Source organism: Eubalaena glacialis, chromosome 12, assembly GCF_028564815.1.
Source record: "Eubalaena glacialis isolate mEubGla1 chromosome 12, mEubGla1.1.hap2.+ XY, whole genome shotgun sequence".
NCBI classification, from domain to species: Eukaryota; Metazoa; Chordata; class Mammalia; order Artiodactyla; family Balaenidae; genus Eubalaena; species Eubalaena glacialis.
In genome coordinates, this window is record NC_083727.1 from 37,489,687 (window position 1) to 37,504,342 (window position 14,656).

At 35.9% G+C, this 14,656-nt stretch overlaps 1 protein-coding gene across 3 annotated transcripts in view; it reads right to left on the minus strand.

The window, feature by feature from the left end:
* RNF217 (ring finger protein 217) overlaps positions 1 to 14,656 on the minus strand; it is a 146,351-nt gene that overhangs the window by 26,763 nt on the left and 104,932 nt on the right. Inside the window, exons 4-6 of one of the 3 annotated variants that reach the window (XM_061207287.1) lie at positions 7,422 to 7,623; positions 2,663 to 2,734; positions 308 to 1,274 (exon numbers count right to left, since the gene is read on the minus strand). In XM_061207287.1, the coding sequence (XP_061063270.1) occupies positions 1,201 to 1,274; positions 2,663 to 2,734; positions 7,422 to 7,623 (348 nt within the window). In that variant the 3' untranslated portion in view covers positions 308 to 1,200. Of the gene's footprint in view, positions 1 to 307; positions 1,275 to 2,662; positions 2,735 to 7,421; positions 7,624 to 14,656 lie in introns of those variants that run through there. The other 2 variants (XM_061207288.1, XM_061207289.1) reach the window with 2 other exon arrangements.

Sequence of the window (14,656 nt, forward strand, 5' to 3'; positions counted from 1 at the left end):
ATGAAAAACTTGAGAAGTAAAAGAGAGAGAGAGAGGGAAAGGAGAGGTGAGAGGGTGGGGTTTTAAACAATATCATATGCTTAACCTAAAGCATAATTATTGTAATCACAAGTTGGTTAAAAAATTAGCAGAATAGGGATATGTTTAAAGGCCTCAGCAGTTCTCTCTACAGCACACTTATTTAAATTAATTATAGAGTGAAGCAAGTATGCCAACATATAAGAAATCTGAAAAAGAAGACAGAACGTTTAGGTCTTGAGAATTTCCTAGAAGCAGCCTATTAGTTTTATCAGTTTATAAAGTTTGATAATCCTTGAGGTGACACTGCACAAATTTCTGTGTGTGTGTGTGGGACAGAGAGAGAGAGAGAGAGAGAGAGAGAGAGCAAGAAATAGAAAGGGTCAACATCAAAATAGCCTGTTGTGTACGTTGACTTTAATTCAGTACATTACCAAATTATGCCCACAAAGGAACAATCATTTTTAAATATGTCTATGAAAATGTGGAAAAATAGTGTAGGCATGGAACTTGACAAGTACAAGGTATTGGACCTAGTTTTAATACAGATATGTATAAACACACACATTCACACCCCTACACGTATACACTTCAGTAACTATGATTCTTCTCATTAGTTTAGTTTCATTAGTTCCCTTTTGGGCGTTGAGATTTTTAACAATTATAGCATCTGAAGGATGAAGGAATTATACTGCTTGGGTCACGGATGAAAATTGGTGCATATGGTGAGCCTTCATCTTCCGAAAAGTGGCCTTGCTTGTTGGTACAGGTGGGACCTTCAGTTATTCACACCAAGTCTCAGAAGAGGGCATGGAGGGAGATTCAGGTACAAAGACAGTCCAAGCAATGCTCAGGAGATGCATGCTCAGACAGTTCTGAGGATAACTGGTTCTAATTAAAATACTTTCTTCCAAGAACCATTAAGAAGATCAGAGTTATGATATAGATGTTTATAGTCTATGAAAGTGACCATTTTGTAAAAGCAGCAATCTGTATAAGGAAAGGACAGGATACCATGTCGGGAATGCACCGGAGCTAGAGGCATTGTGGCCTGCAGAGAACACGGGAGAAGAGATGGCAAAAGGGTCCTCTTGGCAGTTTTCAAGAAGTGACCCTCAGACAGGTGCATAATTCTGTGTAGCTCCTACCCGGACCAGCGTAGTCAGATGAAATCACCTGCATTTACCAGTGCATTCCTGTCCGTGATCGTTTTCTCTGTTTTTTACAAAGGCAATAGATAGGAAATACAAATAAACCTGGGGATTAAGAAAAAAAAGATTAAAGCTAATTAAGAGGACAGGCTTTTAGTATCATAGATTTGAAAATTTTCTATTTTCAAATTTTTATTTTGCAAGCTATTTATAAATAATCATTATTTAGTAATACATGAAAATGAAAAGAGGGAAGATACCTATGCTATGAAATGTACTTAGTTCTTCAAGATTTCATTCTTTATTATTTTTCTTCAGCTCCCTCTCCCCCTTTTAACAAAGTCTGTGACACCAGTTTGGATATGAATGTTTTTTATCAAAATATCAAAACTTAGGTTTAAATCTTCTTTATTATCCCTAGTCATATCACTTGCACACTGATATTCATGCTTCGGTTTCAGGCCATATAGCATGTTACTTAAGAACATGGGCGGTGGAGCAAATGTCAGCTTTGATTCCCAGTTCTACCACTTGTGAGGTCCTAGTAAAGCCTTAATTTCCTCAACTGTAAAATGCAGATAATAATAGTATCTACTTCATAAAGCCTCATTCATTGTAAGAACTTAAATGTTAGTTACCTTATAATTCTATCTGTCCTGCACATGCAAATTACTTGCTAAGTAGAACTTTACATATAAAAATCAATTTATTTAGGAAAAAAGAGAAATTCCATCTACTATGTGGAACAATCATCAAAGCAGCCTTTAGCTATAGTGTTTAATTTTAAATCCTCTACAGCAGTGGTTCTCAAAGTGTGATCCTTGGACCGTCCGCATCAGCATCACCTAACTTTTTAGAACTAGGCCCCTAAACTGAATCAGAAACTGTCAGTAGGAACCAGGAATCTGTTTTTTAACCAGCCCTCAAGGTTCTTATAAAGCACTCCAGAGTCTGAGAACCATTGCTCGAAAATACATATTTTAATATACTTGTATGAATAAAACTATATTTATCACTGATACATTTTCTATTTGTTAGTGCTCAAGTATATGTTGGGTATGCGTTCCTATACACATCAAAAGTATCTTTTTGACCCAGGGAACCCTTTTACTAGAACTCACCAAAGACCCAAAGGCTCCCAGAGCCTCTTTTCTTTGATGTTCCAACCTGAACTCAGAATTGGAAAATCTGGGTTCTCGTCTACTGGAATCTTTTGCTAAAATACTAGTTACATTAACTTTTGTATTAAAAGGGGATTAATAATGCTTTATAAGAAACATGAAAAGTGTTCATGGACTGAAAGTGTCACACAAATACACCCTGTGTGAAACACGCCCCTCTGCATCTATAAATCAAGTGCTGATTGCTTATCTAGAGCAAGCATGGAACATGCACCATCTACACTTAATACTGACTCACTATTACATTTACACTCATATTCTCTCTGTGGCACTCAGAGAATTCTCATCTCAGATACATTAAGTATTTCTTACCGATTACAACTGCTATGGCCCCTAGTGCTAATCCCAAGACCAGAATTAGAGGTGCAATGAATAATTTTCCAGCTGGAAAACAAAAGGCAAACCATTTAGAGAGTCTTAAACTAAAACTAAAAACAATTTCAGCAATGCTTTTTAATATCACAATGTATGTTATTTTTTAAGGAGTCTTTAAAATTAAGGCAATACTTCTCTAAGGAAATGTATCAGGTGTAGAACAAAGACACATATGTTAAGTTCAGTAGCTTCACTCAAGTCCTGGGCACACGTGTCATACATCGCATAAATCATCCTTTACAACCAAGAAAATCCCAAAGCTACTGGTTCACTTTATTCCACCAGGACCATTCATCTTTGTGTTTTTCCTTTAGATCTCTTCCATTTTAAATTTTTAAAATTCTGAAAGATTAAGAAAGGAGTGACACATTCTGAGCTGTCAGGAGAAAATCTAATTAGCTCACAAAATGGAGAGCTAGTAGGTGCTACAGAGGGCTGTGCCCAAGTCCACATCTGAAAATGTGATTTATTTATTTCCTGGGTCCAAAATAAACTAGCTATATGAACACCTAATACACTGAATTACAAATGGGATGTTTCAATACCATTATTAGAGAAAATTACCAATAAACATACAATATATTGAAGGTTTTTCAAATGAATCATTTTAACAAACTTAGAAAGGAAGCACTTATAAGGATGCCAAATGGCATCAACCAGCACTTTTTTTTCTAAATGAATAACTGAGCAGTGATTACAATAAACTCTAGTTATAGCACAGAGTTCACAACTGGAATCCTACTAGCGTTAAAAGGCACTAGCACAAAAATAGAGGCTAGTAGTTAATATCTTGTCATTACATAGTAATCTTGATCTTAAGGCATGTGACACAGCAATAGCTGTACAACCCAAACACAACAAGAGAAGAGGAAGGAATGGAGGGACTTTGCAGTAGACTCCTTAGCTGTTGAAAATAAAACAGCAACACCATTCTATAAATAAGGACAGTAATTTGGAATAACCAATTACATTAAAAAACAGAAACATAATGCAGCCATTTGTTGGAAATTTGTCAGAAAAATATTAACTTCTTTATTCTTAAGAAAGGGGCTTTGGAACCACAGAAAAAACATAGATAAAAAATACAGTTTTTAATATCTAATTTTGAAAAAACTGCCATTCAATTGACACAATGTCTAACCATGGGGTTTACTTACACTTTTCACCAATGACAGAATCAATCAAGTAATGCTAAATCGCATTGAACAATTACATTTTGTACATTCTTAAAGCTACACTTGAGTTTATACTATATTGATTTGCAATATTGTAAAAGAATCTGGTTTTTTTCCTACACATGCAGCTCAGTGTGCTCATTCATGTTTCCTTTTTAAGTAATTATCAATATATTTTCATAATAGTGATGAAACATGACTGCAATGTAACAGCACTATTTTTTTTTTTCTTCAAATATCACAGAACTCAAAGAACCAGATATGTGCTCTCTCTCTTTGGGAAGTAATAAACTTATTACAATCATGCAATCAATGTTCAATACACGTTAAGTCTACCTTTGAAACTGTCTTGAGGACAGTTAAGCACAGATTCTCTTATTCCTAGATCAATAATAATTCTTTTAAAATACCATTCTCAATAGCTGAAATAGTATTCTATTATATCCATATATTCTAGCTTATTTAAATATTTTAGTACTTATTTTTTGTTCCCTTTTCTGCTATTTTAAATTATATTTGCAAATAAACCACAGATTTATCAACCTAGATTTTTTTAATCAAAAAATCAACCTAGATTTTTTATCATGTTTTAAAATATCTTTCACATTACTATCAAATTTCTTTGTAAAAGAATTGCACAAAATTTCCAGTTCATTCAATAGAGTATGGATGTCCAGCATAGAGTATTAACTTGACAAAATATTTGCTAATCAATATCCAGAAAAAAATTTCGTTTTTTTACATTTCTCCGACTACTAATAACACTGAATCTTTTAAAACATGTTTATTGGCTATCTGTATTTCTTCAATTCTGGTTCCAGACTTCTTTTCTTTTTGAAAAATGTGATATTTATTTTTGGAGGGGGGGCTCCATTGCTTTTGTTCATATAAATTATTTGCCAACTAGAAATCAGTTAAGGACCTGTATGTTCTTTACTATTATATATTTTAATGTAATATTTTCAATATTTGTATGGAATTATATGAGAACAAAGCATTCTTTCTGTCACTTTTATTCCCAACACCATTCACTGAATAACCTACCTACTCCCTACCAGGGAGATACCTGCATGTCAGAGGCTGCGAATTATCCTCAAATCGCTGTTCTCCCTTATTCTCTAGAGGCAGAACCTCTGATCTGTAGCTGGGCAGATGGTCACATGACCATCCTTGTTTTCCAACCTCCAGCTGTGAGAGGAGGGCAGGCCCTTTCTCTGCCTCTGTCCAAGGACATCTGCAGGCTGTGGTCCCAAACTGAGGAGCAAACTGGGTTCCATCATGCAAGGATGGAGGGCAGGAGGGCTTTGCTGTCATCCATCTACTCTCTTCCATGGCAGGGAGAAGGTAAGCTTGGGACTTACAGATAACTCCTTTTCCTGCCTTTTGTAGGGATGAGATGTTTGAAATTAAATTGCTCTTTTTATTTAAAAACATCGCTTATAAAATCATTCTGTCTGATTCTGTAAAATGTAATGGGTAACATGAATTATTGTATTTTTTCCTTGTTTGTCCACAGGAAAAAAGTCCACATTTCCCTGCTATACTTGGAGTGATGGTCCAACAGCAGTTCGAGGCAGCTGTGCTGGAGGTGCAAAAATATGTGTAGGAGGGAGAGCTTATCATAAGGCCAGCTGCTCCCTCCTTTGTCAGGTTCATCCTGACACACACGAGTACACACACATACACAGAAAAGAAAATGGGCCAAAAAGAAAACCATTTATAGAAAGCTGACCATAAAATTAAAAATAAAAACAGAGAACACTGTACAAAGAAAATATTTCCCTGCTGACAATGTTTATGGGCTGTCCATTCTACAGGCTGTTAAATATCTTGACTCTATTTTATGACCTGGAAAGAGAATTCTAGTGGCATCTAGGCAAATGGTGAAAGGACTCAAAGAGAATGCATCCAAAATATTATTGAACAAATAGGGCAGGAAATGACTTTCCTTATTTAAGAATGACTAAACAGAAAAACGAAAAGAAAAAAAAAAACACATGGTCAAATCAAAGATTATTTAAAACAAAAATGGAAGGAAACACTTTGCCACAAAATGGCATTGAAGTAGGAAAGAAAAGGACTAACAGTGCAGGAGATATAAGGATTTTGGTTTTTAGGTTGTTTTCTGTATGTACAGACTTACAAATAGGTTACAGCTCAAAACTTAATTTTGCAGTTAGTTTTCTCATGGTAATATTGTTATAAATAGTGGTTAGATTCCCTAGCTATCCCTCTAAAGTCTGTTTAACTAGTAAGTATATATTGGTTATATAATTATAATATATACCATTATAAGCAACTAAACAGAAAAGCACTGAAAATCATTAAAACCAATCTTGACTATATTGAATGCTGTTGGTTGTGGGAAATTATGTTTAATTAAAGCTCAGTAAGGGTGTTTTTATAGATATCATATAAGATTTTAGAAAATGATGGCACTGGTTTCCACATGATAAAATGAAATTTAAAATATATGTTCTATTGTTTACCTGACAGAAGTATATTATTACCATCAGCTTTGTTCTGATTAGCCTGACATGATTCTAGCGAGGAGAGCGGTTTACAACAGCAATGAAGTGATGGAGGGCTAAAGAGTGATATAAAGATAGTCTCACGAAGTAACTAGGCACAAGTAAGTAGAAAGGAAGAAACGTAGACAACGTTAAAAAGTATTGTGTATACATGAGAAAGACTGTCAGAGAAAGAAATAATGGAGTTCTGCATGAGGAAAAAGAAAGAAATCTCACAGTAGGTATATTCCAGAGGAGTAGGGAGACATTGGAAGAACTATTAGGCCAGAAGAACACTGCACCACTCAAAGGTGGTGACATTAGGCCAGAGCAGGAATCCGTGTTTATCTTTGCATATTTGTATATGAGACTGTGCATTGTTGAGGACGAAGAAAAGGGTAAAAAAGTCAATCCATAAAAGCATTGCACTTGGATATTTAAACTTGGGTTTATATGCAATGAGGGCAATTGATGCTCATTTCATTAACTGTTGGCTATTAATATTAATTACTAATACAACAGAAAATACATACAAATATATACAATGGCTTATCAACTATATAGGTACAATGGAACTCCATTACAAGACTCTGAAGCATAGGGATTTTTAAAATTGCACTGTTTGTCTTCCATGGATGAACAGAGGATATGCCTAAGACCCACTGCTAGGTAATGTCACTACAAAAGAAATGTGACGTTGTCCCCTTTCATCAAGTGGCTTACAAGGCTTTCAGAAGACTAATGACTTCATATTTCTGCAGTGTAATAAATTATTTGTTTTTCGAACAAAATCTGCTTGCTCATGTAAGCAGTGCCCTGCTAACAAACAAGTTTTTTATTTTAAACTCAAAGAGAGAGAAAACATCTTCCTCCTATTTTGAGCTAAAGGCTCTACTAGAATACCTGGCAGGTGCTGAGATTTGTCATGGCTATTCTATTACATTCCTAAGTTCTATCATCATCACTGCTTCCTTCCTGGGGAAGACTGTATAAGTCACGTCAGACACTCACCACAGACTGACCCTCGCACTAGTCTCCTTAGATGAGGTCTCTCTGGGAGGTAGCGATATTTGCATCCAAATATACTGAGGTTTGATGTGTGGTCTCCAAAGAAACGGAGCTGGCGGTATCTCTCCCCACATCGATAACAAAAATTAGTGTTACATTGTGAACAGGTCATATGGTCACACCCTTCCGTTCTCTGGATATGGATCTGTACCAGCGAAAGAGGGAAAGATAAAAAAGGTTATTAAATTTTTTATGAAGTAGAATCTGGCAAATGTATGGAATAACAGTTACTAGTTTCACCAAAATAAAAGCCTTACAAAGCATTCCTGAGGCCATAAGTTTGCTTATTATCACGCTCTCCCAGGCCACCTTTGTATCAAACACTTTAAACATGTGTAAAGCTCAATAACATTTCAGGTGCTCAAGCTGTTGGCTTATTTTGAATAATACAGATATAAACAAACACATCCCAAAGAAAACTCACTTATCTTTCCAGACATGCATCGAACTCAATGATTAGGAGGCAATTTAAAATGCTGTGAAGGTGAGAAATGCAAATCAAAACTACAAGGAGGTATCACCTCACACCGGTTAGAATGGGCATCATCAGAAAATCTACAAACAACAAATGCTGGAGAGGGTGTGGAGAAAAGGGAACCCTCCTGCACTGTTGTTGGGAATGTAAATTGATACAGCCACTATGGAGAACAGTATGGAGGTTCCTTAAAAAACTAAAAATAGAATTACCCTATGACCCAGCAATCCCACTCCTGGGCATATACCCAGAGAAAACCATAATTCAAAAAGACACATGCACCCCAATGTTCACTGCAGCACTATTTACAATAGCCAGGAAGCAACCTAAAAGACCATCGACAGATGAATGGATAAAGAAGATGTGGTACATATACACAATGGAATATTACTCAGCCATAAAAAAAGGAACGAAATTGGGTCATTTGTAGAGACGTGGATGGACCTAGAGACTGTCATACAGAGGGAAGTAAGTCAGAAAGAGAAAAACAAATATCATATATTAATGCATATATGTGGAATCTAGAAAAATGGTACAGGTGAACCGGTTTGCAAGGCAGAAATAGAGACACAGATGTAGAGAACAAACGTATGGACACCAAGGGGGGAAAGCCGGCGGGGGGTGGTTGGTGGTGGTGGACGCATGAATTGGGAGATTGGGATGGACATATATACACTAATATGTATAAAATAGATAACTAATAAGAACCTGCTGTATAAAAAAATAAATAAAATTCAAATTAAAAAAAAATGCGGTGAAGGTATGTTTTGTTGATGCTATGATCAGCAAGAACGAGGTGGCTTGGGGAATAAGAAGAGATGAAGAGGATTCCTTAAAAGAAAGAATTATGTAAAACTTTTTGTAAATAAATGTCAAGGAAAAGAAATCCTATTGTGGAAGGAAATGATAGCAGGTGTAAGTGTATTTGCAGTACCATTTTAGTTTCCAGCTCTAATTTCATTTGCAAATGCTTGTACAGGACTGTGTATACAATGCTACCTGTGCAACTAAGCACCTCCCTCTGTTGTTGCTGTCAAGTTACAGGTAAGTACGGAGGTTACTTCTTATCTCCCAAGCTACAATTTAGATGATATTACTTACATGAGAATAAAGATGTGATAGTATACATACAGTGACTAAAACATTTTGGGGGCACATATTGAGTCACATCACTATAATACTCGTTCCATCTATCCCTTCCCCTTCACCCACCTAAAAATGTGAGAAACCAAATACCAGGGCAATGCAACTGACACTCCTTGATTGCCAGGTGATCTCCTTTCTCACTTCTTCAATTGGGTGATTCTTAGGCTGATGCTAGACTAGAGTACCTCCCTGGATAGGTGAGGGCTAGCTTGTGGTTAAGGGCATATAAGCATCTGTGGTCAAGGGTAACTACCGATCAATATTTGGTCAATAGAAGCAAAATTTGCTTTTTCTGCTATTGGCCACCTCATCTTTTTCAATTACGTTGAATTCTTTTTCTTTTACCTGACAGTCCAGTGAGAGTGGACCCAGGTTTTGTGGGGCCTGAAGGTTATCTAACTGGGGGGCCCTCTTAAAGGAGAAGCGTGTAAATTACAAATGTAAATTAGATACAAGGCCTAAGAAGAGACCTGTGCAGGTGAGGGTCTCTGCAGCTTGAGCTCTTTAGCTTCCTGGTAATTTCTCCCTTAGTCTCCCCATTGCACCTGTTTCTATGAATGATTCTGAAGAACAATTCCTATGACCACATCCATTTAGCACAGCAGATGGCATTAAGGAATGAGGTAGGCTAAGGCCCTACTGAACCTTTGAACTATTTCTCATCCTTTAAACTACCTGAGCGCTAGGAGAAAACGTGTTCAGAGACAACAGCTGAGCACCCAAAATAAAGGTTACTTCATCATATGCTCAACTTTTCGACTGTATATTGTAATTGCTCTTAATATGGAGGTAATTAAAGCTTAACAGATTTCCTGGCCACATAGCATAGTGTTGTATGTGACCTGTAAAGGGAAAAGGACTAATATTTGTTTAGAGCCTACTAAATGCCAAGCACTGTACCTAGATTAGCGCCTTTAAGCCTCATGACCACACCATGAGACTGGCATGCTTATTCATAACCAGAGCTCAGAAAAGTAATCTGCTTGAATGAATGGAGAAAGTATTTTGATTCTTGTCTGTTTCTTTATTATGCTAAGCAGCCTCTTATTATAAACTTAAAGATAAAACCAGAGGGTCAATTGTATTCTTTGTTAACTGACAGAGTAGTCATGTCTACCCTCCTGTACAAGGCATGTTCGAGTCTTTCTGCTTGTTTTAGCTGCTCTCTGGGCCAGTTCACGTTCTTCCTTTAAAATAATGTCAAAAATTTTTCTGACAAGAAACTTGCTCTAATAAGTTAAACTTGTCACTGACAGTTCATTTGCCTCAAAATTTCACATACAATTTTTACTGTCGTTTTATATCTGCTTGTAATATTGTTTCATTGTGTTCTAAAATCTTTATGTGGTATACTTATTATTTCATTTAAATAGTGAAGACTGCAATTTTTAGCCTCTTTTAACAGTCTTTCCTCATTTCTAAAATAATATTTGAAACACAGCAGGCAACTAAAATACTGTTAGTCCAAAAATATTTCTGCACAGGAAGTGATAAAATTCTAAGTTCTGACAATACTCTACAGGAACCTTGTACGTTGCAGGATTATATAGTTCTATAGATTAATTTGAATATTTTACTCATATAATGGCAATGATTTAATCATGAAAATGGTTTCATAATTTCCAACTGTCAAGTACACAGTACTTCCTTTAATATTATTGCAAATATATCTTGATTATATATGAATATTTTATAACTTCATGCTAAGAGAAATGAACTGACATAATGCAGGTTAACTTGTAACAGAAGACATTACTTTTCACATTTGCTAAGAAGCAAGTTGTAATTTTGAACTCCTAACACCCAGAGGCTAATAAATTTCATATGATAAATGACTTCCCTGAATATATCTTTAAAGGTCACACTTTGACAATGCCATTTTTGTTTTTAAAACATAGAGCCTTAAAAAGTAGGTTTAAATTACATTTATGTAAAGTCCATTTTATTTCTCAGTGAAGCTTTAAAAGTTTTTTTTATTATAGCTTCAAAACATCCATCAGTTTAGCTCTGCTAAAAAACATAGCAATCACCCAAGTGGCTGTAATTCAGCATCAAAATTCTGTCCTTACTTAAGGGATGGAGACAGAGTAAGACAGATGAGATATTTCTAACCCATTAGATTAAACTGACTACCCATAAGCCACAAACATCATTTGATTTGTTATCACTAACAGGGTTTCTTCTCTCCATCTATACCAAATAAGGATGGCTGATATGTAAGGAGTTGAATATTTAAGCACTAAATGTTGCTTATATAGCTCTACATTTACAAGCCATGAGATAAAATGTTCAGGATATGCCAGATATTTCTTTAATATGAGTTTGATATTAAGTCCACATAGTAGTAGACAGAAATGACAGCACGGATCATTTTTGAGCCTATGACATTCTTTATAGTACACATCAACACCTGTAATAAGAGAGTAATCAATATATGTACCTGCCCTCTTCAAGTTGTTTACATTTAGTTTAATAAAATGCCCACAAATTATCTTAAAAAATAGAACTAGAATTCAGCTTTTTATTTTCATACAGATTCTACTTAATTATAAGGTGGAAGAATAACAATAAATGAACTGCTAAATATCCAACCCATTTTATAACTAAATCAGTACACATCTGCCCACAAGTATTTATCTCCACTTTCACCAAGAATTGAAGGCTTATTTTATTCTTTAAGCAGGAAATGATAACTAAATTAACTGTTATGTATTATCGTTCCCAACAAATAATTTACTCTATGTATAAAATTATTTTAATATATGTATTTGCCTCAATGGCTTTGATATGGGAGGAATTAATTAGAAGCAATAATTATGAGGAAAGTTTTTAAAAATCCCACGAGTAACTCTCAGTTCCTTACTTATCTCACTATACCAATTCTCCATAACACAGGGATTTTTTTTTTAACATCTTTATTGCAGTATAATTGCTTTACAATGTGTGTTAGTTTCTGCTGTATAACAAAGTGACTCAGCTATACGTATACATATATCCCCATATCCCTCCCTGTTGCGTCTCCCTCTCACCCTCCCTATCCCACCCCTCTAGATGGTCACAGAGCACCGAGCTGATCTCCCTGTGCTATATGGCTGCTTCCCACTAGTTATCTGTTTTACATTTGGTAGTGTATATATGTCCATGCCACTCTCTCACTTCGTCCCAGCTTACCCTTCCCCCTCCCCGTGTCCTTAAGTCGGATTCTCTACGTCTTTGTCTTTATAGGAATAAACCTTGCCCCTAGGTTCTTCAACACAGGGATTTTTAAAAAGCAAACATCTATGCAAAGCCTTCAAAGACCTCATTAAAAATATGAACCTAGAATTCTTGTCCATTTACAAAATAAATAATATATGGGGGTAAAAATGAAACAATTCCAGAGATGCTAAGACTCTGTTCCTTTTCTGGTGCCATGACTTAAGGAAGCACTTCATTAAGTGAATGCGCAAGTCAAGAAAAGACAGTGTTACCACATACCAAAAAAGGTGTAAGAAATCTCAGCAAAAGAGCTGCAAAGCAATCAGTCCAATTTAGAAGAAAGGAAGTCAGCTGGTTTCAAGAACATCTTCAAAAAATAACAATGGAATATACACCAAGCAATAAAATTCCTGAGGAGCTAAATATTAAATAACATGATAAATAAAGTGGTATTTCTATTTCCAATAAGGAAGAAAGAAAAACAGTAAGGACTTTCAGGAAAAACAAAACAAAATGAAAGGCATGTAAGTTCCAAATACGAGGCGTAACAAACTACAGCATGATTAAGTAATTGACAGTGAGCAAAGATGCAAAAGGCATTTTTCCTAAAAGTTGTGATTTCATGGAAAAGGAAATGTAATCTTTGCTCCATAATTATATGTTCTTGATTATGTAAATATCCAATTGGTTTTCCCATGTTAGAATTATCCTTTAGAAATAACAGAAGTATTAAATATTATATTAGAATAGAATGTGAATGTTATTAAATTTGACAATATAAAAACAAAGTTACAGCTTACAGAAAATGGGAAATAGAGAAGTGGAAAGAATTGTAGGAGGGCTAGATCCTCATATATCACCTAAAATTGTTAGACTATTGAACCAAGGTTACAGTATATTATTTTTTTATTATTATTATTTTTTAAATAAATTTGGACTTTAAATTTATTTATTTATTTATTTATTTTTGGCTGTGTTGGGTCTTCGTTTCTATGCGAGGGCTTTCTCTAGTTGCGGCAAGCGGGTCCACTCTTCATCGCGGTGCGCGGGCCTCTCACTATCGCGGCCTCTCTTGTTGCGGAGCACAGGCTCCAGACGCGCAGGCTCAGTAATTGTGGCTCACGGGCCCAGTTGCTCCGCGGCATGTGGGATCTTCCCAGACCAGGGCTCGAACCCGTGTCCCCTGCATTGGCAGGCAGACTCTCAACCACTGCGCCACCAGGGAAGCCCCTACAGTATATTATTTAAAGGTAAAAGATAATCAAAAGAAGAACTAAAATAATAACTATCAAAAATTAGAAGGAGAAGAAAGGGAAGGGATAGATAAGCAGAATGAATCCTCGTCTGTCATGTCAAATATGGTGGCCTCTATTATGGTAAACTATATTGCAAAAAATATATAAGATGATTTCAAAATCATTTGGTGTCTCCTGCTATGTTAGGTTTTTAAAGCCAATATTCTAATTGTCCTCCAATGTCCTGGTTTTCTTAGTTATAGGACATTTCATATATATTTCAGTCTTATGATTGATTTATGATGACAAATTCTTTGAAGAAGAGTGTAGAATACTGTCCGATTCTCATTCCTCACGGTAGAGTGTACTACAAATTAGCCCCTAATTTTCTTCCTTCTTCTTTACCGTACTTCCCTTAGCCCCACACCCCATGTTCTCAGAAATCTCCAGATGTCAGTTTTCGCCTCCTTCCCGTTCATCTTTACCCTTTCCCCTCTGTGACTGTGCACCGCTTAGCCTGCTAATAGCTCAGGTGTCTCCCCATCCTAATAAATCCTTCCTTTAATTCCACATGACCTTCTAGCCAATGATTACCCCCACCCTTCCATTTTAACCAAGCTTCTTAAAAGAATATTTTCACTGCTTTTCTTACTCACCTCTCAGTTCTTCCTCAGTTGACAGCAACCCCATGTTACTACAGTCAAATGTTCTACCGCTGAGCTATATCCCAACAACCCCATGTTACTGAAACATCCAGATCAACTGTCTTTCTCCAGGAAACATTCATTCATTCACACAATAAATATTTATTTGTTCATTGATAAAATCTGACATGGCTTCTGCCATTAAGGAGCTTTTAGTCTAAGCTGTAGATAGACATAATCGATTCTGCAAATAAATAGACACTCATAAGCTATGAAAAATTCTATGAAGGAAAAGGATAAGGTATGAAGAGAATACTTAAGAAGCTTGATCTGGTCTAAGGGTCAGAAGAGGCTCCTCTAAGGAAGTGTCAGTTGATCTGAGAAATGACGAACAAGTTAAGTTCACCAGTTAAGAAGACTTGGAGGTAGGGAGACCATTCCCAGCACAGCATATTCAAGGCACTGTATCCATGAAATGAG